The sequence below is a fragment of the Gavia stellata genome, chromosome 13, assembly GCF_030936135.1.
Source record: "Gavia stellata isolate bGavSte3 chromosome 13, bGavSte3.hap2, whole genome shotgun sequence".
Classification (NCBI taxonomy): domain Eukaryota; kingdom Metazoa; phylum Chordata; class Aves; order Gaviiformes; family Gaviidae; genus Gavia; species Gavia stellata.
The window spans coordinates 15881480-15908778 of NC_082606.1; the positions used below are offsets into that span (position 1 = coordinate 15881480).

At 42.1% G+C, this 27299-nt stretch overlaps 1 protein-coding gene across 1 annotated transcript; it reads right to left on the reverse strand.

The window, feature by feature from the left end:
• Nucleotides 1-566: 566 nt before the first annotated feature.
• Nucleotides 567-26559, reverse strand: ABHD2 (abhydrolase domain containing 2, acylglycerol lipase). The gene is made up of 10 exons (XM_009816816.2): nt 26480-26559; nt 25420-25620; nt 15251-15426; nt 13505-13672; nt 10465-10648; nt 6696-6788; nt 4881-4994; nt 3556-3625; nt 2602-2686; nt 567-1541 (listed from the first exon to the last, which is right to left on the reverse strand). Exons 2-10 carry the CDS (start codon nt 25611-25613, stop codon nt 1345-1347), a joined length of 1281 nt encoding a protein of 426 aa, XP_009815118.2. The 5' UTR covers nt 25614-25620; nt 26480-26559; the 3' UTR covers nt 567-1344.
• Between the last annotated feature and the right edge of the window lie 740 nt (nt 26560-27299).

Here is a 27299-nt window from a genome sequence, read left to right on the forward strand (position 1 = left end):
AGATTGTCATGGGACAACATTCCTTCTGGGGCTAGACTAAAGTCTTTAATAACAATCTTGGCACAGACCATAACAGCTACTTGAGGGAAAAGCACAACTGAGTAGGCACCTTTCCTAAAAACAGCTTTCACACTTCATTTTGCACATTAAAACTAGAAGAGGGTGTCTGGGTGTGGAAAAGGAATTCAAGTGAGGAAGAGCCCAGTGTCTTACTGAAGCCAGTAATCCTACAGCATTTACATAGATATGTAAGTAGTTAGCCATGCAGAGATACCGTTTTAGTTGCACAGGGCTAGAGACATCCAGTACCCCATCAACTGTAAGGCAAGTCATGTGTCCAAAAACCATCTGCCACTTTGAAAGCTAAGGGGAAGAATTTTGGTATTATTTACCCTGACATAAGGGGAGTAAATCTAAACAGATACCTTGCCCCCCAAACAAGTTAATCCCTAACATAATTCTCTACGAAGTATTCTTAAAAACAGATTGAGCTCACAGAAAGATCCAGCAGATTCTTCATCACTGGTTTCCATTTGGAAGCCAGAGCCAGCTTTAAAAAGCCCTGGGTGAAACAAAAAATCCAGTACTAAAGAGATGACTACATTTAAAAAGAGGCGAAAATGACAAGGTGACTGATCTGGTCTTGGTGCGAGAACATGTTTACATAGGAACATTAACTGGTATTACCAGCCTGCAGCTTTTCTCTACTTAGAGTACCAGCATAAAGACACCCCGATCCACATATAGCTGAAGCATAGAGAAGTTAAGTATTTTTAAACTGATTCACTTGTGTAAGTGCATTCCTAGGAACCAAAAGGCTTCCCTTGAGATGGTGCAAGGCTGGAACTCCACTTGCAGTCAAGCATCTGTTTTTCCAAGCCACATTTTAGTGGCTTACAGACTGAACCACTCACCAGCTTGTGGCTTGGTACAGGGTTTTTCCAGCACTAGGACAGAGGAGAACAGAGTCATAGGTACCTTGTCATCTATACTTAAACAAATGCTGCAGATCAAGTTTTTGACCAGCAGGTGAAAAGATTTTGACATCTGGAACTTCTGCTATATTAAAGCAAGCAGTCTTTAGCTCAATAACCCTGTTACAAGTCACAGTAAGCAACCTAATTCTTCAAGCAGAACAGTAATTACAAACCCAAGTGACTATATATGCAAAGATGCTCTGACCACATATTAACCTCTGCTTTAACTCCACTGTCGAAGAAAACATTGTGATCAAACCCCAGCCATAGGATATCAAGGAGAATGGAAACCTGAAGCAGCAGGTGTGGGAACAAGACATTCCCAAAGGGGGAGATATATTGAAGTGATCCAGAGTCTTTGGGTCAATTACTCCTGGCCAGATACAGCCTGCTCTGTGTCCGAGCAGTGAGACTTTGTCTTCTCCCACTGGCAGATGGCATTGGCATACTGTACCACAAGCTTATCCATCCAGGTAAGAGGTTCTGGGAATAGTACAGACCCCTCAAAAAATCCCAGGTGGCCTCCATGAAGGGGCAGCACATGCATGACATTTTCCCGTTTCTCTGTAAAACAAAAGGAGGCACAAAGTTCCAGAAAGTTAACATCTTGGAGCTCAGAATGAAACGATCTTAAGTGGTAATAATCAACTCTATCCTTGGCATAGCATCTGAACTAAAGGAGCAATTGTGTAGGAAGCAGAAATGCACTGACAAAGGCCACAGCTACTTTGAAGGCCAAAGCACATAACCTTACAGCTTCACAGAACAGAGCAGTCTGCAGGAACTAATCTCAGCCAGTACAAGAAGGTTGCCCAAACACTGCTGGCTGGGCCCTTACAGCAATACTTGTACTGTCGTAAGAATGCTCATTCTTTAATGAATGAACATCTTTACCTCATGCACACTGGAACTAGGACTGTTAGCATTATGTCGAGCTGCACCACAGCTCTGACAGTACATCAGCCACCTCATTCCATGTACAGTGAGAAAATCCCTGTGCTTGCTTCTGTCTGGAAGCAGCTGTGGATAAATTCTCTGCTCACAGCTTTCAACCAGGAAAAGAATGAACCCTGCTTCCCTCCCTGTGCACCCACTATCTGTGTGATGAAGCAACAACCAGCTCCCTCCTCTGAGCTTCTAAAGGTAATTTGCCTTTTTTCTTGGCTGAAGATAGACAGCTCACAGAACTCCTTTCAAGGGAGAGATCTAATTCAGTACCAAATAATACAGCTATGCATGTACACCGCCCCCGCCCCAGCTCTTCATCAAAGGGGGCTCTTCATCTGTACTTGATAGAGTCTATCCCTATAATAGAATATCACTTTTCTACTAAATCTCAGTGAGGAATGAAGACATGTGGAATAATTTTTCCATTCAAGAATGTAACCTGGCTATCAACACAAGCCAAAACAGCAGAAGGTGCCTGAAAGGACTCAAATTCTTCCTGCTCAAGGTTAGCCTTGTTAGTTCTAGAGACTAGTGATTTAAAGAGGCTTAGTACACCTCCCACAGGATTACAAATGTAAGGAGGCAAGTTAAGCTGCTTTGAAATCATGGATCATGATGTGATAAGAAGCTGCAGGTACACAAATATGCACAGCTGGAGCAGACTGCTTCAACATACCTGAAAGAGCTCTTGGAATTGATAGAAGACTCTCATGCACAAGAGGGTCATCAGCAGCATTAACCAACAGAAGAGGAACATAGATCTGCATCAAGAAACATGGCAGAAAAGGAAAAACAGTAAGGGGATGGTATTTAAATTTCAGTCTACCAACTGTAAAAGCATCTTAGCTTAACTGAATTAAGACATTTTATTTCAGAATTGCACTGTACCTGAAAAAGCATCAGAAAAGCAGAAAAGAGTAAAAATTTAAGACTGGTGGCCTTTCACCAATGGAGTACTTTGCAGCATTTGATTTTTTTTTCCCTCCCAACTCAGTTGTATGAAAGGGGCAGGGGTGCATCAGAGCAAATACAAATTGAGTCACAGATCTTCCCCATTCTCAGAATTCAAATAGCTACACCCTTTTTAGCTCTGTATTGCTTTGCACATCACGCAGCTAGTGCCAGCTCTGTTACGGACACCTTAGTTAGAGTCCAGGAAACTCCCTTGGAACATCTCCATCCTCTGGCTCAGTAGATCAAGGAGCAATTAATCTTCCAGTTCCACTTCTGCAAAACTTCAGTCTGCTAAGCGTCTGCCTGTCAGATAGTATCCCGGGTCTCTTTTGCAGTATCTAGTAAGTCTTTCTTCCTTGAAACTGGAGGCTCTATGCCACCACCCATTTCCCACCTTATCCTCATACACTCAAAGCAGTTCAGCTGAATGCATGGCTTTATCTAGACCACTTGGGTGCTATCACCAGTCAGGGTTATAAGCTCTAAGAGCTCAGAGCATTTAGCCCCAGTAGTAGAGGTAGCAAGAACTGAAATCCCACTCTAATATACTGTGTCTGACTATTTCTGAAAATCCCAGGTAAAACAGCTATGTCTAGATATCAATAGTAACCAAAGTGCATTTTCTCTCCGGAAGGAAAATGAAGGTACAAGAGCAGTCTCTGCTACAAGAGCTTACCCTGTGCAAGTAATGCAGGCAGCTTTCTTCTTCATAGTATTCCTTCAGGGAACTGTAGCCATGGAACTTCCTGAAATAGAAAAAACATCATTGCAATCATCTACTTCTAGTACTCCTGTGACTCTTGCTTTAAGTGAGGACATATAAGTAGAGATAGGAATGATGCCTTAATTTTCATGGACAATGCTTTTTTTCTACCCAGTGTCTCTGCAAAACTCACCTTTGGCAGCACATGCCTTCATGCTTTCTGTGCTTACTCAAACACTGTGATAGTATGGGCAAGTTAAGCACACAAGTTGAAGTCTAGCAGCCTTCAGCACCTTTCTTTTAAAGTATCCCATTTCACTTAAGTAATTGTACATATGGAAGAAAGAGTTATTTTGTCCATCTTTACCTGAAAACCTTTTCAAATACAAACTCACCACAGTTTATGAACCTCAAACATACTGGACAAAAGGGCCTGCTTACAAGCCACACAGAATTCACTGTGGTTCCCAGTTCTTTGCCAAATCCTTAGCTCTCCATCCCAAACCAAGAATTCAGTAAACCTATATACTCAAGTGTTGGGGTTTTTTTATGTGAAAGACAACATAGCTGTTGTCCCTCATCCCTTTATAGTTTGGGCCAAGTAGGGAGATTTCCCTAGGAATGGCTTTGAAAAAGCAGCAAGCCATACCCTCAGCCTGCCAAAATTGTTACAGCTGTATAGCCGACAGTTCATAGCTTCATTTTGAAAAGGTGTCAATACCTGATACAGAACATGCCATGGTATGAACACTGCCACTGAAGAAAGTGCTATGTAGTTTTCAAGGACACAGGCAGTAACAGGCCACTGCCTAATAAAGCAGAAAGCTTAATTTAGGTGTTAAGTCTGACAAGTAAAAGAGGTTGTATCATCTCAGCCAACCCTAATGTTTATTGAGAAGGCAGGAGTGATTTTTGGGAGGAAGGTTTGTTTCAAAATTCAAGCAGGGCTAAGGACATTCATGGGCAGTTTGAGCTGCCTGCCACATACTGTACTGTTTTTTGCTAGAGCTTGCGGCAGAGCTGGCCTCTTCCTACGTTACTGAAGGCTGCAGATTCAAATTTGCTGATAAATAAATGCTTCCTGAATTATTTTACAGAAGCTGTGACTGTCAATAGTAAGTTGTGGGGTGTTTTTTTTCTTTTTAAGTTTTATTCAATGTGAAGGCAAGGAAGAATTTCTGAGGTTGTCAGCACTGTATTTCAGCAGATTCCTACAGGCACAGCAAGGGGCATGCAACACTTGAAAGAGAAGGTACTTTTCAGAGATCTACACAGGATCAGATAATCGCCCTTCATACCTCATAACGTTATCATCAATCTGCATAAGGGATGTTGCTGTATAGAGTTTGCTCAGATCAGCATCTGACAGGCTTTGTGGCTTCTTCATGTTGTTATCTCCAAAAAGAACTTGCCTGAAAGAGTAACATCAAGAAAAACATCCAAATAACATAACAAGGGCAGCAAAGCCATGACCTGTTCAAGGACAACTAAGCTTACAAGTCTGACAAGATAAGGATAGAAGCAGGCTACATATACATGAGGCTTTCTTGGGAACAAGCACAGCTTATTTGTCCACCTTCTTTTGCAGCAAGGCGTGACAGAAACCCTAGCAGCCTTTTCATAGAAAAAATGTTTTCCTGTTATACTGAAAAACTGCATGAGGTGCCTCTAAAAAGAATCTTCCCAGAACAGAGCGCGCTAAGGGTATTTCGAACAGCAGCTGGGTTAGAGGGAGTGTCCTTTGGCTTCAGACCAAACCCGTGGGTAGCTTGGGTGAGAGCACTAGCAGTCCTAGGCATAGCATCTCCTTCTCCATCTGGTCCAGAAGTCTCCCCAGCACCGATATTAGGTTAGCTCGCACAGCAGAAATTAGTTGGGGCATTATCTTAGCAGAAAGCTATTTACTATGGACACTTGTCGTAATAAGTTATTGCCCTCAGGAGAAGATGTGTTTCTTTACCAGAACAAACTGCTCCCCTAACAAACAGAACATAAGCCACAAGTTGGAAAGGGGTTTTTATTCCCTTTCAGAGACAGCTGCAGAGCAGAGTAGGAGGGAGGCTAGATTTGATTTGGGGGAGCTGCCTTAGAGCACAAATGATTATGAAAAAAGTTTACTTAACAGACTTGCCTTCAAGCCAGCACCGTCTTTTTCTGGGTTATGAACTAAAGTACCTTTTAATGGGGGCTTACCTAACTTCACATGTTAAATTTGGTCAAGTTGTCTAAATATTTGTCAATCTGGAATGAATTATGTGGATCATCCTACATGTCAGCTGCCCTAGCTCCTTTTGCAAGTGTTTCATACTGCACGGGAGTGTAAACAATGAACAAAAATTTTGCAAGTGACACATGCTCTTAATTGGAATGGGTCTTAGATATTCCACTCCTTTTCCCTCGAGTCAGGCAACTTCAAATATACAGATGAGGTACTTACACATTTATTGCCCTAGAAAGAAGTACCCAGAGAACTTCTTATGGAGGAAACAACACTGAACATATCACCTGTTTTAACAAACACATTCCTTTGATATGTGACAGCCACAGTCCACAACATCAGCACAGGGATCGTACAAGTACACTTGCACTCCAGGAAGAGCAACACCAAGTATTTTGCTGGCTACATGCTCTTTCTAGAGGAACAGCTAGAAGCCAGAGCTACAGTTTGACTGTTTGCTTATTTGATAAGCAGCAGCCCCATACAGCAGATATTGAAGATTAATCTACCTCAGGTAGGTGGCAGAACAAGAGGCTCCTTGAACAGGGAATTCTTTGGCTAGAAGTGGAACAGATGCTGAATACTCCACTTTGAAGTCTAATTGCAATGTTTTTCCTGTGCACATCTTGTTTATTCATTAACCAAGTCTCCTCAGAAGGCAAAAAGAGAACAAAGCCTGCTTTCTTCTAACAAGATCACCAAAGCTTATTTGTGTATTTTACAGTGTACGAATGAGATTGACATGGGCTCCCCTTCTCTGTTGGTTCATCTAAAGACCAAACAAGGCACTGGTGCATAATCTTTCAGGAGTCCGATTTTAAAGGACTGAGAAGACAAATTCAATATAGCAACTGACCCAATCAATCCTATCAGTGTAAGCAATGTACTGTAGTACCTGTGAGAAAGGATGATCTTCTTCATGTTGTCTGCCATGAGAAAGTTATAAAATCTTCTACATTGATCCCACTGCATGAAGGTTTCTTGTGCCCTAGAAAAAAAACCACAGTGCAGAACAATCAAAGCTGTTAATGGAGATCCTGAAAGATCTGATTAATATACTGTAACATCTTACAGCAGCCTAGAGGCTATGTAAACAAATCTCCAGGCCTTCCCTGCCACAGCTTAACTTCTTCCGGGAAATGATTTCTACTCTGATGAAGTTCGGTAGTATCAGTAAACAGATCTGCAGTCTCATTTTGCACAATGCAATTAGCTGTTTTGATCAGAGCATTTAAGAGCCATCAATCAAGATCCGCAACACTGACAAGAAGATTTTAGTATCCCTTTGCACAAGTTGAATATAATTTACCTAATGAGACTACCAAGGAAAGGACTAAAACCTGTTGCTGAACAAAGTTTTGTCTATTGTGTATATTAGCTCTGCAGAAGAAATAATTTGTGCAGATGTCTCCAATACGTGCAGACATTGCTATTGTTTTAGCTTCACTGGCAGGAGCTGTAGGAATAAATACTAGTTGCAGCTGCAAGTGGCATCTAAGTTGAAGTCTTTACCTATTCTCAAAGCAAAATAGCACTTCACAGCTTATCTGTTGTTAAAACAGAATTAAAGTCATCCAGACTTTGTGAGCTCTGCCAGATACCAGCACTCCTTTGCTATGCAGGGTCATGGGCAGGTTATAGCTTTGCCCTTAGCAGGGTTTGCTGTTTCTGAGGAAACACGCTATCATTTACTGAGCAACCTAAGAATGCTGGGAGCAGTTTCAGCTACTGAAGTACTCCTACCATTTAAACATTAACATACCATGAGAACTACAGCAGATTTAGCATGACCTCCCAAGCCACAACCTGTAAGTTCCCTACCAGAGCAAAAGCAAGCCCTGTTTTCTTGGGGTAAGCAATGCTGGAGTACGGATTTTTTTTCTTTTTTTTAAATTGCTTATCTTTTTGTCTAGCCAGACTATACCTACCATGTTTATGCCAGGGCAGGGGAATGGAGGAAGACAAGGAAGATACATGTTTCTTTCTTCTCAAAAGATTTTCCAAGCAAATCTTTGAAGTGATTACAAAACATTTGAAGTTAAAGCTCCTACATTTCCCTGCAGTTCCTGTGGTGTACAGCAGCACTCCTAATATGAAAAGCTGCAAGCACTGACAAAAGGCAGCTTCTGGTATTTTGAGGACTGCACAGGTTTCAAAGTGAGGACTCTCCCCACAGCCTGTAGCTATGGTGAAGACGCATTCCACAAGATCAAGAAGCAGAATCAAGCCTGTGCAGGCAGAGATTAAGGAATAAGGAGACATGTCCCCACATTTAGCCTCAGGGAATAAATTCCCCTGACTCTGTGTTAATTCATTAAACCGAGAGCCTCATACTCTTCTGGCAGATCCTAGTATTGCTGTTACTTTATGCCCATCTATGGGACTCATGGTTAATGCTCTGCAAAGGCTTTCATATTTCAGAACCCTGATTCACCTTGCTCACCACCACTTTTCTTCCTTCACTTCCTAAAGTTATTTCGGGGACAAAGGCTGTACAAGCTAATAAAAAAAGAAAATGGTATTGTAAACTTACTGGTCATATCTACCTGGGTAATCCACTTTCATGTAGCCCAGAGGGATGAGGCCAGTTATTTTAACCTACCAGACCAAGCCCAAAAAGGCTAAGGCTTAACCATTCCACCTGGAGGTGCTTTGTACCTCCTCCCTCCCACTTCTATAACCAGGGGCACAAGGCCCTCCCTATCCTGTCTTTTGCCTAGTACATATTTACTGATGTCCCTTTCCCCTAGCTCTTCAGCTAATTAGCATTTAAAGCAGAAGTAGATATTAGGTAGGGAGACAAGATCTGAAAAGTCTTCCTGCTGATTGCCCAGTAATGCATAACAGATGTTTTGTGAGTGGAGATTTGCTAGTAGATGTTTACCCAGCAGGTGGAGTCAAGAGCTCAATAATCCACACAACCCACTGAAGACTCACATTAAAGTCAGACAAGCAGCTGTTATTTTTCCACAAGAATATCCAAGCGCAGGATTGTTAAACAGGTTGTCCTTGTCCTGCTGTTCCACCAGCACATCATGACATACTACTACAGAAATCAGCTCAAGGAACAGCATTACTGGCAACATCATTTTGGAGACCAGAAATACAATATTGTGTAATCGCAGAAGATGAACCAGGTGGACCTCAGCCAGATGTGATCCTTGCAAACCCTGCCTGATGGCTGCAATTGAAGAGCTGGCTTAAAGTGATGCTCTGTGCTCCATGCCAGAAGCCCAAGACAACTAAGAACGTTTTAGTTGAAACAAAACAGAACTGTTCCTGAAAGCATCTGTTCAGATTTTAAGGGTGGGAACTCATGGGGACCTAGCAGTAGATTATACAGTCTTTTAGCAGTAGTCACATCTGATCTCAAAAAGGATTAGGTATGCTAGAATATTACCAACATGCATATCAACCTTTAAGTCACATCTTAATGCTTCCAGAAAAGCTTCTTACTTTCACCTGTAAGAGCTTAACTCATAAAAGGAGTCTTCAGACTGCTGAATACCAAACTGGTCCCTATACAGGCAAAGCATCAGCAGCATCAGAGTTCCAGCTACCTTGACCAGGCTGGGGGGCCAAATTCCATAGCAAGCCCCTCACAGGGCTGCCATAGTTTCACCTTTTTATCTGCCCAAAGGATTTGACCCAAATACCCTAGGCTCGACCCAAATACCCTAGCCCCTTCTGCCTTACAAATAGTCTCAGGGCTCAAAAGTGCAGTTAAATTACTGCAAAGTCAGCTACACCTTAGTAGTTGTCCATATGTACAGACAGTAAAAACTGAGAGTAGCTTAGCCAGTTACACTGTTTTAATCTTCATTAACTGTGCATACATGGGAAGTCACTGCATGGTAGTTGAGCCACCAGTTTTCAAGCAGCAGTGCTGTACCCAGATACTCCGTCAGTAAATGGAAGCATTAGCACTAGGTGGAGCCATTACAGCTCTTGTGAAGTGCTACAGCCTTGGCTTCGGGGGGCAGGGGGGGAACCACAGGTTAACATTTTAGGCAGACTTCAGGGCTGAGCCTTCTTCTCCCCACCTTCACAATTGTGTAACATGCTCGCAAGTGCCCCTCCATCTCCTCATCAGCCCATAACACTGTTTCAGTGACACACACTAAGCAGGGAGCATGGACTGACAGTGTATGGCTGTGTTTCTCTTTCCAGTCTCCCCAGGTAAGAGCTGCCAGATGAAACTGCACGCTGAAGCCAGAAAAGCTGTTAGGAACCAAGGGATACGTCTCAGAGTGATAAGAAAGTGTAAACTATTGCTTGCAAACCTGGGATCATCTCAGCAGTTTGTCATGCTGCCCAGCCTGCTTGGTTAATTATACCAGGACTGCACAGGGAATGCCTCCTCTTAGGATGCTGTAGCAATGAGACAGAGTTAGGCAAGCTCACACACACAGACCAGAAGCTGCCAGCATGTACCTGGCCAGGTAGAGAAAGAAACCCCACTTATTTGCATTGTTGACAGAATGCTGATTTGTGCTGCTCCTTCAGAAGGGTGGCATCCTCCACACTGCAGTCTGTCAGACCAGTTCAATGCAAGAGAAGCAACATGCTCTTCACCTTCCACTTCCACATGCACCCTGCGAAAGGTCTGTCCCCTCTTGCACCCCTCCCAGGAGAGACCAGCATGGAGAAGTCTCTAGACCTACCTCAGTGCACTGTATCCCTGGCACACACTGACACAGCACAGGACTCGCTCCTGGTTGGCCTGGCTCTCCCCCAGGTATTTGCACACAATATTTCCACCCAGGCTGAAGCCCACGACAACCAGCTGGGTCTGAGGGTAGGTCTTCTTGATGTAATTAACCATGGCACCAAATTCCCAGGTGCAACCTAAAAATAAGGACAAAGTCAAGAATCATCTCCTAACATACCTAGGTTCCCACTTTAAGCTTCAGTTGTATGCTTTAAGTTCAGCTTCTTACCCTTTCTGACTTTTCAATAACCTTGAAGTTTTAAAGATTCACACATGTGTTCATATGTCTGTTTTATGAGTCCTATGGACCTTAGCTTACACCTAGTTCTGACAGAGTGCTAAAGTAAGATGAAATTAACTTGCTTAAAAAATCATGGCAACAGCTAATCTGACAATCCAAACCCTTCTTTCTAACACAGCTTAAAAAGCAGAGTCCAACAACTCTGGCCTTGACATTACTATCTTGGAACAGCATACATCATTACCTTTCTGAGGCAGTCTGCCACTTCTGAACTTAAACGGGGTGTCAGGAAAGTAACTTCCTCCTTTGCTTTTAGCAAGACTGCCATGGGTCCTTAAATCCATGCTGATGCAGGGAGGTGATGGAAATGGAGTTGTCTTGTCAGGACAGAGCTCTCAGTGGACTGTTGCAGAGCCTGACTAAGCAGGTGCTCTCCGGAATCAGAGGGAAGGGTTTAAGCAGAGGCAGCTAGCCCTTTTTAAACACTGAAGAGGTAAAGATACTGCAGCTTCCCAGAAGAGATATGGATATCCTCTCTTCAACAGAACAGGTAAGTGCTCCGTACAGATCTGTTCTGCTCTCAGCTAAACACCCACTTGCAACCCACAGGCCACAGGCACCAAGGGATCCAGCATCTGGAATACTAGGGTCCTCAGATTGTTTGACAGACTTGAAGGCCTCCACCCATGCAACATCTGAGTACCTACAGCTGTTTCTCCTGCCTTTGAGTTTGGGAACAAGAAACATGAAGAGAAGCAGCTGCAGAACTGATGGCATTAGTACACTGGTATCAACTGTCTATGCACTTTGTTAACCTTCCCATTGGATTTAAGACTGCAAGCTGCACAGGAGGCACCACATGAACAACAGAAATAAAACTCCAGCTTTGTATTCCTGCCTAGGGTCAGAATCTCTGCTCTATCCTGTGGAACTCATACAGGAAGATAAGTCCTAAAAGCTGGGATTCTACTCTGTGCCAACCTAACACTGCTCCAGTGTGCCCCCACCCCAGCTGTAGCATCCTTGCTAGACATCAGGGCTCAGGTTTTGGCTAGCTCTGGAGTAGACTGAGCACTACGGTTTTGTTTACTTCAGTGAAACAGCAGGCTTCATTTCAGCAAGGCTTGAGCACTTCCTTGTGAACGTTCTTAATGAGCAATTTTCCTTAAGATGATGAATGCTGCACTGCTCTAGTTTCCTCTAGAAGAAGCCAGCAGTCAAAATATTTAGTGTTCGACCTTCATAATTTGAGGGCAGCTGGCAACTATTTCAGAAATCCAAACCTAGCAGGAGCAACAGGTCAAGCTCGATGTAAAGGCTGGAGGATTCAGCAAATCCCAAATTTAGGCTACTCTCTCCTCAACAAATATGTCAGGAATCCAGCAAAAGCTGGAAAGACACTGGGATATTTGGGTTGGAGGCAGAGTAAAGTCTGCTCATGGTCTTGCTGGCACTCCACTTAACAAGCAACTCTGCCAAGTGATTTACTGTCTTAAAGGAAGTGCTAGGCATTTCTTGCCCTTTCCAAGGCTATAAAAGACTCAAAGGTATGTCTCAAGAGATGCACTACAGAATAACTCCCTAAGGTCTAAAGCAAAGCTCCATGGAAGAAAGCTCTCAACTTTTATCAAAAAGCAAATGCTTTAAGGAGGCCTAGCTTAGTTCCCAAGACATGGTAGCCTTGAAGCTGTTAACAGCCTAGGGTCTCAATAGAAATTGAGGTACTTTGTATTCCTGAAACATTTTCCACCAAGGAGTAGATTTAATAACTATAAAATAAGCAAAGCAGCATTACAGTCTATTTGCCTGCCAGACCCAGAATCTCAAAGCATAATATTTCTGTTTTGGCAATTCAACTGTTCAAGATAAACATTCAAACTGTTAATCCAAACTCTTAGCAGTAAGGATCTTCAGTTTCTTTTTCTCTTTTAAAGATAACTAACACCAGTCCGCTAAACCCACAATTTACTCCTGACATAATGTACCTCTAGATGTTTGCAGTAAAGAGGGACATGACGGCTCAAGAGAACTCAGGAACAAGCAGATCAGGTCACAGGCAAGACCACCACATTCTACAAAGATAATGTTACTCACTAGCAGGGGAGTTAAGAATAGCTGGTGTCACCCTTAACACAGTTCCAAATCCTCATTCCTTTTAATTTCTAGGTTAAGAAAGATTTCCTTATACTCAAGGTGAAAGCCCAAAATCATGGCAGTTAAGCACTAACACTTCTGTAGCTTTATTTTCGTACTGTAGAATTGTTGCTGTTCCTTGACATTTCTGTTGCATTCAAGGACCAATCCTCATGTGTCCCTACTAGGATAGAAATGTACTTTCTGGATAGGCTGGTATAAACTCCTCTCATGTTACATTTTACAAAGCCTCAAGTACTGTTTATACTTCAGAGACAGGTTTGTTTCACATTCCACTAAACTGACATTTCAGCATCTCCAAAATCATTTGAGCAGGCTCTTAGTAGCCACAAGAGTTTTTCTAAAAGGTTTCTTTCCAAAGAACTGCCTGCTGGATTAGGATACGTGTGTAAAAGCTGGGAAAAGAGACAAGAAAAGTTGAATGCCAGTATTAGCCTTCCCTCTTCCCACATGGAAGTTCAGTTTAGTTCCTAAGAAACAATACAAAATTATTACCCTCATTCAGATACAGCAGTTGTGTTATACTGAAGGATGCTGATCAAGCCCTAGAAATTTAACAAGCTTGAAAACGAGTCCCCAGTTGCCATAAAGTACCTACCGTATGTGAACATTCGTGGAGAAGTGAGCTCAATATTTGGTAAGGCTCCCAAGTGATTCAGAACAGCACATCTGTACCCATTTTTTTGCGCATAGTCAACAAAAGTGCGGATATACTGCTTTTCACTGTGGTTAGCAATCCCAGGGCAGATTACCATCGTGACATCCTCTGTGCACAGAAAGAGAGGGAAGTTAAGTAAATGTCACTTCATGCAAATTAAGAGATTCAGAAGGTTTCCATTTCAGATCCGTGGGAAACAATCTACCAGAAGCAAGCTAAAAATCCTACCAGTCTGCCAAAAATCCAGTATGGGACAGGAGACTAGCAGTTCTAGTGCTACAGATGTGAAAAAGTAATTCATGTTGCAGGAGATTAACAGTTTTCTAACTTCAGGGAAAGCTGCCCAAACAGTTCTACAGGCACTGCCTAGAGACCAAGAGTAAATGCTTCCCTTTGAAGGATGTTTTTGACATTACACATGTTCTGCCTTCTGACAGCCTATTGTGACTGCTAAGCATGCAGAAGCTCTGGAGCCCACTGCTCGTTCATGCACCAAGTAGACTGGCTTCGCTATTTTTTCCCTTTTTCCCTCGTTTCCCTTCCAGAGTTGGGTGTAACGGATCTTCAAAACAAAGCTTTGCTAAGCACAGACATTCTGATCAGCTGACATTAGCCATCATCTGCTTTGTGGCTAATCTAATGATACTTGATCTGCTGACACTATTCACTAGTTTAACAAGATACCATTTCATCAGCTAAGAAGGTAATTGTTGTAATTCAAGTAAGCACAGTAAATTACATTCAGGATTAGCATATGCACTTCGAATTAGCTATCAGGCCCTTATGTGCAAAGCTCCAATGTTTAGCAGCTCTAGCTGCTGAATTTTTGCCTCGTTAGGAAAGCACTGCTTAGATTCTCTTCAGTGATAAAGATAACAGTAACTGTTCTAGTGCAGCATTATACGAGTATCTCACAGACAGTCAAGAGAAGAACTCTGCTTTTTCTGAAGGTCAAATGGGAGTCATGGGCTTACAATGAAATCAGCTACTGTAGGGGTAAATTGTACTTCTGAAGTCAAGCCACAGTAACTTAGTTTTAAGTGTTACTGTTACTGCTAGTAACAGTGAGTTTGAAAGCTGACATTCACTCTGAATATACATACATAATGTTGTAAGGAATCACCATGATTTACTTTTTTCATAGAGTTCTTTTCATGTCTGGGCTCCTTCATAACCTGTGCACATGGAGTTTGTTTTCATGCAGACCTTGAAACACCTATTTTTAAAGACTACCAAGAATCTGTTTCTAAGGGGGAGATAAAGTCTAGTTTCTTTTCCATACATGTCAGGCTATGAAGAATCTCACACAGATAGCCTCTGTTCTATGATCCCACAGCCTTAACAGGCAAAGGGCACTCCAAACAAGGCCTCCCACCAGATTCTCTTTGCCAGCCTCTCAACTGAGGCACAGGTTATGGGACATTTCTTCTGTTCCTTAACTCCCCACCTCTTGCCACAAACAGTTAATTAGCCTAGTACGGTCTCTCCTGCTGTCTGAGGTATAGGTATATAGCAAGATGGCCTTATAGCCTCCACACATTGGTTAGTATTGCTTAGCAGCTTCCTTCCATCACCAGAATTAACATCTATCCTCTCTGCTACATCAAGTAGCAGGGTCCTCATCCATCCCCCAGTGCTCAGAATCAAAGTTAGCAGCTATATGCAGCCAGCAGCTGCTTGACTGACCTCCAATGCAGTGCTCAGACTGCGGCTCAAAGAGATCAAAGGTGGCTGTTGCTCCATCTGGCATCGTGAGGTACTTGCGAAGTCCATATGGATGTGGTGATCTTACTCTCCCCATTTTTCCATAAAGGGCAGTCTGGATATGTCCACTCTTTCCCCAGATCAGGGGGGGAATGTACCTGAAAGAGGCAGTAATTTCATTGCTTATCCCTGCTGTGTTAAGCCTTTAAGAACAGATAAGCACTCCCATAACAAATCTCCTCACTACTAAATACAGTAACAAATATGAAATTGTTTTTGCTATGACTGAACTGGCAGCACTGATCTTTGCAGCCTGACACAGAAGGAGAGGCTTATATGCTCTCAAAGGTGAGAAATCAGCACTGACAGCAGCAGAAGCCAAAATCCAGACATTCTTCTATATTGAAACATTACATGCTAAATGCTTCTCACCAAATACATAGAGGCCTTGTGCCTCAGTGAGATTGGGACAGCATGTTGCTAGCCAACCAAACTGACGTCCAAAGCCTGTAAAATGTTGTAAATCTGTTTTAATTGAAACACTGAAGCCTGCTGCGTTGAGCCACATGAACTTGCATAAGCACTTGCCTGTACAAGCCAGCGACAGAAACAACAGGATTGATAGCAAGTTCTAGAAGACTGAAAGCCCAAGACTTGATGGTTGGGATGATTTTACACAGAACTGCTTTTCTCAGTTAAGTGAAAAGCATGGTACAGGGGGATTTTGCCTCTCAAGCAGAGTTAGGTAAAGCTGGGACAGCTTTAAAAGGACCTGTCAAAACCAGCCAACCAAGCTCCACTGAATAGGAAATACCTTTCAACACGAGGGGGGGCTCTACCAATTACATTTGTTTATCAAGGGCATATTAAAGCTAGGTGACAAAGCAGATTGTCTTTTACTGGCTTACTGGCCCTCAAAAAAGGCATGGGGGAAATAGCTATTAGCTAGAAGGGGGTAAAGGCTTAGTTATCAGTTTTGTTAGTACAAGCAGAGCTGCAAGTGGTTTAACAGGAGACATACTGTTGCCCATGTGGTGGTGGCTGGGCAGTCACCTGGCTGCTCAGCAAAGGACCGACTAAGCCAATGCCTTGAAAAAGACAATTACATCAGTTCTCAACAGGAAAGCATGAATGATTTATTCTTTAGGAGAATAGCAGTCCCAGGGGACATGATTCCAATTAAGGAGCTGTGGGTCTCTGTTACACAGAGCAGGGTATCCAGAAGAAGCTTGAGAGCTGTTGACACCACCTTGCATCCCGAGAGATTAGCAGCTCCCTCCCCATTTTGGGTTTGGTTTTTTTTTTGTCTTCCTGCAATTATTCCCTTTACTGCTTGAGAGAACATGAAGCAGAGAGCCTGTTCTTTCATGTTTTCCCCTGTTCACAGAAAACTAGGCAGCTTGAGGCTCAGATTTACTACTTAAGACCGTAATCCACTGGAATGTGACAAAAACCTTGCCTCCTTTACACTCTGACACTACCTACTCACACAGCTGGACCTTCTTCCCCATGCCAGCTCTTATGTCTTGTATCCACAACTCCCTGTTCCCCCTACACACTCCTTAAAAAAACTTCTATAAAAATAAGAACTGTCTTGCTAAAAATGCCTAGATTAAGAACAGCAGTATACTCTTTCTCCCTATTCTCTTCCCTCATGCATGAGGGAAACTTCTTACAGCCAATGCAACACAGTAGCTCATTGTACAGTTTTACTCAGTTTTTGCAAGTGCACTTCCCAAAAGAGACCCAAAATAGATTCCCACAGAAGATACCACTTCAATAAAAGCTACAAAAGCTGCCAGCTGATGCTTGTAACCTTGTAAACTGGCCCTCAGTGCATCTTGAATTTGATCACTCAACTAAAGCTTTTCAAAGAATCTGCATAAGGCTAGTGGCACTATCTACCTTTTATAAGCCCAGCATCTCTACCCTGGGAGATACACACTGCAGATGGGTCTTGCCAGGCGCAATGCACAGCACGCCAGCCGTGCGTAGATTCCCAGCAGTGATCGTGACTGTACAAGCTCATCCTCTGCAATTGCTGGTAGATATGGAAAGCAGTCAGTGGATACATTCTCACGATTCAAAGTAGATATCCATCGGGATACTGCAGTCAATGTAAACAAGGCTACACAAGAACTGCAGATGGTTCTGCTCAAGTCACATACAGCTCACTGCAGAGAGTTTTGAACAGCAACGTTTAAGCCAGATGGAAGAGACACTGCTCTTCTAGCATAAGAAAAAGTAGCTAGCTTCACCCCAGTCATTTACATCATGACCAGTTCAGGTCAGTAGCCATACCCCACACTACATGATGCCTGACTGGCTTTTTGTCTTCTTTCACAGAAGTCCTTTGCAGATGGGTATTGCTAGAAGGTTGGGGTTTTTTTTTTTTTGAGGAGAGCTGTCAAATACAACTTATAATAAGAATGTGCAGCTCTTTTGGAAGAGACTCAGACATCAACATTGTTGCATGGTTTCTAATCTTAGGTTAAGTGCATGCATCAGAAAGTTTTGGTGATTGTTCTTCTATATAGTGCTTTTCAAATCAAAGATTACCCCAGGTAAAACCCAAAGTCTTACCCCATAGGGATAACAGAAAAGCAATTTCTCCAGCTGCAACAGTCAAGTTATACAGCTGTGACTGATTACTGCTACCACCTTGATAAAAAAAAATCAAGGGTCTCTGCAAGCACCAATCTTTTCCTCATGTTTACCTACAGTTCAGTTTCCAGGTATAAGTTACAGTCATCAAGTGGAATAGATGTAGCAGCTGCAGCAGCACATACCACAGGATGTTCTTAGAGAGGAAATTAGAAGATTCTTCATTCAGCAGTAGTGGTGAGGCTTTGAAGACAAATGGCTTCAAGCATACTGCTTACCAAGAGCATACTACTTGCCACAGCCTGCCTCCTCAGGTCACAGCTGGTTTCTCTGGGAAAAATCCCCAAACCTGCCTTTGAATAACCCAACTGGAAGTTACCTGAAGTACCGATCTTCAATAAGTCAAACCTTTATGCCACTTTTACACAGGCAAACAGCACATGCAGTTTCATTGAGATGTTCTTCATTAAAGGAAAGACTAAAACCAAGGCAGGAATACCTGTGACTCCATTCATGATGACAGACAAACGCTACCTATAGGTTCCACATTTCCACACAGTTTTAGCCTTCAGATGAAGTCCTATGGACAAGGGTGCATTCACTGCTCGCTCCCTTCAGAGTGCACAAGCTAGCGTTTCTGAGCATCCTACAGATCAAGTAAAATGCTCAGCTTATCTTTTACATTAACTCCAGTCAATTGTTTAAGCATCACACTGCCTGCAGCAAAGATATACTAGTGTTAGTCACTCTGCATGGAACTACACTCTTCTAGATAAATATTCAAAGGTCAAGTTCCAGCATGAGTAATGTACATAGGACAGTACTCTGATGCAGAGATTTGTTACTCCCACTTAGTCATACTTAAGCATGTTAAGTATGTTTCTGCAGTTTGCACTTAAAAATAAAGCAGTTAAAGCTTTGAAGTACATGCAAGTGTTAGAGCAGCAGCTTGTTATCTCACCTATCTTTTCTCTTACTACTGCCCATCGCCTTTAAGCAATAGGCTTATGGTGAGATAGATATCCTAAAATCCCTTAAGTATCCATTATCCAGGAGACTTCAACAGGGAGGGGGAAAGAAGTTGCCCAGATTGTACAGATCTTGCATAATCAGTGAAAAACTAAGACATATTAAAACTCACCTTACCAGAGTGATGCAAAAGCAGGCAGCTATTAACAAATTTAGACTTCAATTTACCAAGACAAGTTGCCAATCTAACCTACTACAAAACCCTATAAAGCCTAGACAGTAAAAGTGTTGCCTCTGTATCACTACATTCCAGTAAAATCTGTCCTCAGCTGGTGACAAGTTTGACTTCACAAAGCATCCTTATAATCTATAGCAAAATCAGGCATATGATCTGTCTGTCAGACTATTTCTGTTGACCCTCCATTTTGGCAGTGGACAAATGTTTTTGAAAGTCTTCCTATGAGTGATTATCTATATTTTTGAGACGAAGTCTACAAGAACTTCCAAGACCAAGTACTGCGCATAACAGTGCAAGACTGTACAGGATTGAAGGACAAGACATCTTTTTATCCAGGGTTTGTGCGGACTTTCAGCTTGCTTTTACTAAAACCATACAAAGAGGAGGGCATAGAAAGAACTCTTCAGTCATGCACCTTCATGACACCACACTGGTGAGATAAAAAACTAGCCAGGAACTATGTAAGAGTTCCTCACCCTCTGAAAGTGCAGATCAGATAATACAGCTTAAATAAAATTCAGCTTATGTGAAAAACAATTCCAGAGACATTTTCATACTCAATCTAGCTGAAAAACCTAACTAGCCAGTGCTGATAGTAATAGCTAGCACAGATTGTTTTACAATGAAGCCAACATTCCTCATGGCAAACAGCTGAAAAGAGATGCTCCTCTGAAACAATCATCCCGTAGGTAGAAGAACACGTACTCGGGCTATTTTTCTTATGGCTTACCTTAACAAAACAAGCTCTGCAGGGTGTGACACATGGAAACATGAGCTAGATATCATGCAGACTGAGCAACTACATAGTAACTAGCTTAAGGATCATTCAAGCATTGTTCTTCAGATTTTATGCTAAAACTATCACTACTGCTAAATTTAACCATGTCTTCCAAACAAGGGCCCCTCACTCAAAAGCAGGTGGCTTCCCTCCAGCATTGATATTAAGTAGAAACAGGGAAAGTGTTCAAGGACATGATAGACTTCAACTTCTCTATGCCTGCTATAAACCAAAGTGGTTTTGAAAAGCAGTGTACTGTAGAGATTATCCCAGTACAGCAAGTTTCACTGTATGGAGATGATTCACTATGCATTCCTTGGTGTGCTCCGTTCCAGCAAAGCTGCTCACAGATGTACAAGAGCCCAGGCACAGACACCATGTCTATAAGCAGCATTTCCAATGTTTGCAATAGCAGTTTAGAGATGACAGGAGCTGAGCAGCCAGCTGGGTGGTAAACAGCAGTCAGGAAGACCTCTTGCCAAAGAGATATATGCATGCCCACACAAGGACACAGATGATGTACCACAATAGCACAGACAAGCAAGTATTTATAACATAGGAGATCTGAAGGCAAAGTTGTATTGTACTGGAAACAAAAAAAATCTCAGTTTCTGTAAAATAAAAATGGCTTCCCAGTTTGCTCCAGACCCAGAGACTTTCAACTGACTCATATCCCTGTTTTGATTTGGTCAGCTGCAATAGATATCAGGCACTCTGAATAAAGACAAATATTTGAGGCAGTTAGTTATGGCTTCTAATAGCTAGTCTTGTAACTTCCTGTAACAGGATTCTGCAACAGAAGGCAGATAGGAGAACAGGTCTGGGTATGCCAGTTACTTATTATGGAAGCTGATTTATATGGCACAACAAGTACAGAGTTCAGTCTTAACCGGCTAAGTGAATTCACAGCCGGTTACATAAATCTGCTCACAAATGCTAATGTTTTAGCTCCAAATGCTGTGTTTCAGCTGTACAGCACAGCCCCACATCTTGATAGGTGGCTGTCCACAACAGTGCCTGAGAGCAAGAGAATTCCTAAGTGTTTCACAAACATTCTCCTAGCAATTTACTATTAAAAACAATTGCAACATGTGATCATAGATTAAGTTTTAGTGGCTCTCAGGCAGGAGATTATGATTTTAGAGCATGTACATCGCCCAGTATGCAGGAATTTAGGAAAACAGCAGCTGTATAAGCAGCTCACACAAAGCACATAAAAAGAACTGTGCTATTTTTATTAGCAAGCATCATCATTCAGGTCCTCAAAGATCTGAAGTGGAAGTTCAGCAACAGGCTTATTTCTGGAGCATTACTTCATTTCATCTGAGGAGATTAACACTTTAAACATTAACTCTTACATCAGCTTTGATGTGCTGTAGTACATTGGATACTGACAGCAAGAAAGCAGAGCTTATAATTTGTCCATGTCAGGGGACACCCTGAGAACTGCCACCTGCATTAGAACAGGTTATTTTTTTCCCCCCTTCACAGAGCAGTTTGAAGGTATTTAAAGGATGCTTTACAAATCAAACCTTGTTTGAACCTTGTCCCTTAATTGATGCTAGGGAATGCAATTTGAATTCCAATCAAGAAAGCTCATCTGAAAGTCCATGGTGTTCACCCCCCTCCCCCCCAAATATGTATGAAGCAGATTTTTCTGCATCAGCTCAGCTAGACTGTTCACCGTGATGAAGACACAGCAAATATGTAACAGCAAAATTTTAAAGCAGCTTACAGAGCTTCCATTTCCCCTGAGCCTCTGAAAAAGAAACTAACATAAGTGGAGTAGAAGTGTTTGCTGCCCATAGAAACTGCATAGAAGTCAGAACTATTTAAAAGTAGACTGGCCTCCTCAGTTAAACCACCTCCTTCCCAATTTAGCCAGCTTTTATTTAGTAAAGTGCCCATCACACCCCTCCTCAATCTTCAGTGACGACAAGAAGTATTCTAGTCAAAACAGGGCATGAGTATTACAGCACATCCTCCTTGCTGATGAGAGCTGGAGAATGCAAGGCTGCTGTCAATGTCTCAGCAGAGCACCTAGCACGGACTCAGACCCCCGGAGGCTGTTTCTCTCCCTAAGGTCAATGCTTCAACTTACCAATAGGGAGCTGCCATTCTTCTCTACCTCTCAACATGTTCAGCTGCCAAAGCTTCAGGAGTAACACTCTTCTAGTTTATTATTCTCCTGGAAGTGTTCCTCCCAGGGTAAAAAACTAAGGAGTTGACAGGAATCAAACACTGTTCGCTATTCGATGAAGGAAAAGAACATTGAAAAGCTTGAAGCCAGCTTGTCTCCTTACATCTAGGCAAAAAGCAATGACAGTGCAAAAGAATCTTCTGGTGCTAGGCAGCCTGCTTATCCAGTATAGGTTACTGTGCAAACAAAGGATAAGAAGGATCTAGGCTGGATCTTTGACAGTGTTTACTAACAGGCTTGACAGTCATTTGCCTTTATTAACAATAAAGTATGCAGACAGCAAGGATAATTATTTTCAATAAGGATGACACTTGTGGCACTCCTCTACAGAAATAAAGATACACACACGCACTTGATGGTACAAGAAATTGGGAACAGCCAAAAAAATCTCTAGCCCAGTACAGCAAGCACTGGCTAAATTTGTCCTCATGAATCAAAGAGCCAATGCTGCATTTCTACAGGAATAAGAGAGCAGATGGCAGACTTTCTGTACCAATTTGAAAGACAGGAAGAAGGAGACAGCTGCAGCCAGGGGTTAGGCCTAAGTACTCAAGGGCACCAATAGCTGTGCTGATTTGCATGCGCTTCCATGCAAGAAGCAGTTCTTTGAATGAAGAAGGGTCTGATTATGCTAACCCACTTGGTAAGCCAAAGGACAGAGCTGGACAGAGGTAGAAGAAGGGAAGTCAAGTGGTAAGAAAACATGAGCTCTAGGAAGACAGAGTCTATTGCTTACCAGTGTTTGATCAACACGTAGAAAGCTTCTAGCAGTTTAGAGAATGGTAAAAAGCAGTACTAACATCTGCAAGTACAAGGTACCTAGCATGCAGCCATCTCAGGCAGTTTTACTAGCCAAAGCTCTTAGACTATTCACCCACCACCACTTGGCTTATTGAATGACACTACGGTTACAATGTACTGAGCAAGTCTATAGGCGAGGGTGGTGCCATGAAGGGGAAATAAAATCCAAAAGCATTTTTCCAAGTATTTGTGAATAGCTGCACAGATAGAATAACTTCACTTATTTCTGCTTTCTCCCTGTCACCCTGTTTTTTCCAGCAATAGCCTCACCCCTTCCTCCCTTAAGCATAAGGGAGCTGAACAAACCAGGTCTGAAAGCCAGTTCACAGCTGTACAGAAGAATTGGTCTTATAACAAATCTTACAAACCCAGTACTGATATAACAGAAGGGATTGCTGGGCTACTTATTTTGCTTTCATGGTAGAATTTGAAAAGAGCTGCTTAATGAGCTTTCCTAACACCCTGAATAATTAGCAAGTAATCAAAGCCTTACAAGATTTTTCAGTGGAGTATGGCACAAGCTGTTTTCATACAGCTTTTTGCTAATTAGTCCTACAAACTATTTCATGCATAATTGCAGGGATTTAAATATATTTGTTCCCCTTTAGTCTCCAGATGACCTTTATACCTGAAGACAGGATTTCTTTGGGGTTTTTTTTCCAAATTTTTGTATTGAAAAAGGCTGTGATAACATCACTAGAATAGCAAAAAAAAAAAAATCACACATACATCATCTTACAAAGTTGTCTTTCCTGTAAGCCCTTTCAATCCCCAACAGCAATTATATTCCTGTCTTCCCTAGCATAGGTATACAGGTAGCAAGACTGAACCTGTTGACACATTTTGTTCTAGTTTGTTTCAGCTGAGTTTGTTTCCTGGGATCATGCAAGCCTTTCAGGCAATGTTCTGCCCAAGAACCATGTGTTGGAAATCACTGCTACAGTTTTCAGAGAAGTTGGCAAGCCTGAGCTCTGAGCTGATCCAGAGAAAGCAAACAACCCGAGATTGGACACTATTAACACAACACTAGGGTTCCACAAGAAGCTCTTCACTCCTGCAATTAACACACAACAGATGTACTGCAATTTTCAGACATGTTCTGCATTTTCACTCCTTTGGGAATGCTTTGTTTTCCATCTGAGTGAAAGTCCACAACATGACTCTAATACAGTAGTGCTAGGAGCTTGTCCCATGAGAACAGAGCTGAAATAGAAGTAAAATGGACTCTGAATTAGCTTACAATCTGTTTCCAAAGATTAGCCTGATACTAATACGCCTTCAAGGCTGGTGATCAGCACAGCTTCATTCTTGCTCTTTCAGTGACTAGGGACATGTCAATCTGGAGTGCCAACACTGAGATGACAAGAGTCTAAGAATCACTAAGGAGGTTCTAGTTACCTGGTATTTTTTAGGGAAGCAACTGCTTTGCAGTTAAGCCACTAGCCATAATCAAGAATCCAATTTCAATGCTCAGCTTCAGCACACACTTACGTTACTACCAAACTCAGAGTGCATCAAGGAACACTCTGTGCTCTAATTTAAAATGGATAATGCTTTGTTTCCCTCTAAGAGTTTACAGATCCGATGGCCTAAGATTTTACACCTTATGTAATCAAGGGACCTAACACAGCACTGCTAAAAGCCTCTCATCTCCCCTAGAATGATGTCATTAAGTCAGTTTGTCTTTTGATGTCCAAAAGGAAGGTTCATGCAGCTGCACTCAGTGCTTATAGATAATTGATGTATTTAGGGCTTCTAAATAGGACTTGCAAATTTTCAGAGTGATTGCAGAAGAGAAATACTGTAATCAAAGTCCTTGTACCTCCAAAGCCTCATGAAATTGTAGTAAATGCTTCATATTATTGGTTGAAGGTATGGGCAGCTGCACTGATTCTGGAGGTCCTAGAATGGACGGTCAAGGATCAGCCTGCTCAAATACACAGTTGACATAAGGCCAATTTGAAAGTGGATTCAACAGGCTTAGAGCTGGCTAGTATGTCATTACTTCATTAAACTAGTTATAGTTATGTGCTCTACCCAGTAATAAGTTTCATTAGTCTTCAATCAACTTAAGGCACTCCAAATAAGAGTAGGCACTTTAAAACTAATAGCCATCCCTGTGTTCATTGTAAGTGCACAGACACACCATGAAAACATTTCCTTCCTATGAGCCCCAACAGATTTCTTCCCTAATAGAAAGGGGAGTACATGAACAGGAACAAGTGCTGACTGCATCCATCCCTCCCCCATTTCCACAGACAGTGAGCTATACAGTGCTGGTATAGTACAATATCAGCTTACAGCTACAATACAGAAGGGCAGAGATTACTTTTTCCCTACATCCATAAAAGGCCCTACACAATAAGGCTTGGTCCTAAATCCAGGTACCTGGGACACTAACAATAACAAAATGCTTCACTTGGAACAGGTTTTTTTTAATCAAAAGAATACCCTGACATTCATTTGCACCCAGGTTTAACAAACACACAAAGCAGAAGAATGGTTAAGTGCAGCTCTTCTCCCTATAACACAGGTCAACATCGACAAAATATAATACTTACTCTTTGGTCAAAAGTGGGCAGGATTTGAGTAGGAAGCGGGCCAAAGCAGAGTCCTGGTAAATGAGTTCAGGAGGAGCAGTTGGGCTTTTTAAATTCAAGCAGCGAACTATAACATATAGAACGGCAGCAACTGCTGCTAGCTTCACCCCATCAAACACTGCCGGCAGTTCAGAGGTTTCCAGTGTGGCACTCATTTTGAGCCTGGAGATAAAAAACAACATTAAAGCTTTTTGTAATCTACTGTTGGGTAGGAATATCAATTGCCATGTTAAATATAAGACTGTGCTAACCAGCTAGATTTGTCAGCTAACACTGCTACAAGAATCCTAACATATCAACTCAGACTAGCAACTTTTAAGATGAAAGGAAGTTTATTTTGTACTGCTCTCAACACCCTGACTACCACAAGAAATAGAAACCGGATGATCAGCTGGGAAGGAGATTTATTCCTAATCAGTGCTGCACTAGAATTGCGACAGTGTCTCAGGTGTCAAACTCTACAGTCAGTCAATACTTTCAGGATCTTGGCCAAGACTATCCAGCTCAAATAGAAGCTGAGTGAAAAGCCAGGCTATAAAAGAACATCAGCAGCTTTGGATGTGTGTTTCTTTCCAGATGTACAAGCTAGGCTCAAAAAGGAGAACTTGAAAGAAGTACTGCGTTAGCTCCTCAGCCTAAACTTTGCAACTCTATGAGAACACTGGTACTAACTCCTACATGTATTTAAGGTGGTTGCTTTATGTACCAGTGAGTTCTTTTAATTCACTGTAGTTCTGCAGCTGAAGGAGGACTAAATTAATATCTAGTCTTTCAAGGGCTTCAGAATAAAGGAAATAGGGCAGGGGAGAGAATTAAAAAACCTACAATATAACAATATCTTTCCAGCTTGAAATCGAATTCTTAAATTGATCCAGCTTCTTTTGAACATATGGTTCAAATAGCTGGCTGCAGTTATTACAGGGACATTTCAACCATGTTGAAGGGGCAGGTTTTTCCCTGGGTCTTTCCTCAGCCACATGGGTAACCCAAGCAAGATAGCAACTGACAAGGCCAGTCTTACCAACGTCACTTTTTCTTCAAACTGGAAATAATTGCCAGTCCTCAGTAGACTTGTTACTGTCTGGATCCACGTACTACCTGAGTTACCCTGTGAGGGGAAGAAAAGCAAATTCATTATTATTGATAAGGCTGCATCTCTCAGCTGGAAGGGAAGAACACAAGTTTATACAGAGGTCCCCTCACAGACTTCACAACTCATTTGTGTATTCAGTCATAAAGGCTTCAACTCTGATCCATCTGCATCAAACCTCTTGCTTATGGACAGATTCCAGACTAGATCAGTTGCCTACAGCATATTAATTCATCTGCAGTATGCAAATACACCTTCATGAACCGAGATAGCAATAACAAAAACCAGTGCAACTCCAGAGGAAAGCCAAGCTATGAACATCCAGAAGACTACAGTCACCATCTTGCGAAGATGGTGACATTGTCCCCAGTTACAAAAGCTACCCAAATCCCTTCATATTTAAAAGGCTAGAAGTAACAGGCTACTGTTCTTCTCAACTTTGTGCAATATCTACACTGTCATTGAAGTGTGAAGCCAGCCTGAAAGAAGTTTCCTGCTACTTTTACTCAGGCTTAGCAAGGCAGCTCACTCCTACAGATGGAAGCTTGTAAACAGTCTCTGCTTGTTCCCACACTTGCTTTGAGAAGTTACAACATATCACACTAACAAGATGGTGAGAGTCACCAGGAGGCTCAGATACAGCCACCTAATTAACACTAGTGCACATATACCAAGGCTTGTTACAAGAACTTGATGATGCCAAGAAGGAAGAGATAGCTTTCAGCCTGTAACTGTAAAAATGTAAGCAGTA

Excerpts from the sequence above, each read along its gene's own strand:
- ABHD2 (XM_009816816.2), bottom strand. The coding sequence starts at position 25,613 with ATGAGTGCCACACTGGAAACCTCTGAACTGCCGGCAGTGTTTGATGGG. Across the intron at positions 15,427-25,419 it reads TGCCCACTTTTGACCAAAGA|GTACATTCCCCCCCTGATCT; the intron begins GTAAGTATTATA and ends TGCCTCTTTCAG. Across the intron at positions 4,995-6,695 it reads AAGATCATCCTTTCTCACAG|GCAAGTTCTTTTTGGAGATA; the intron begins GTACTACAGTAC and ends TTACTCTTTCAG.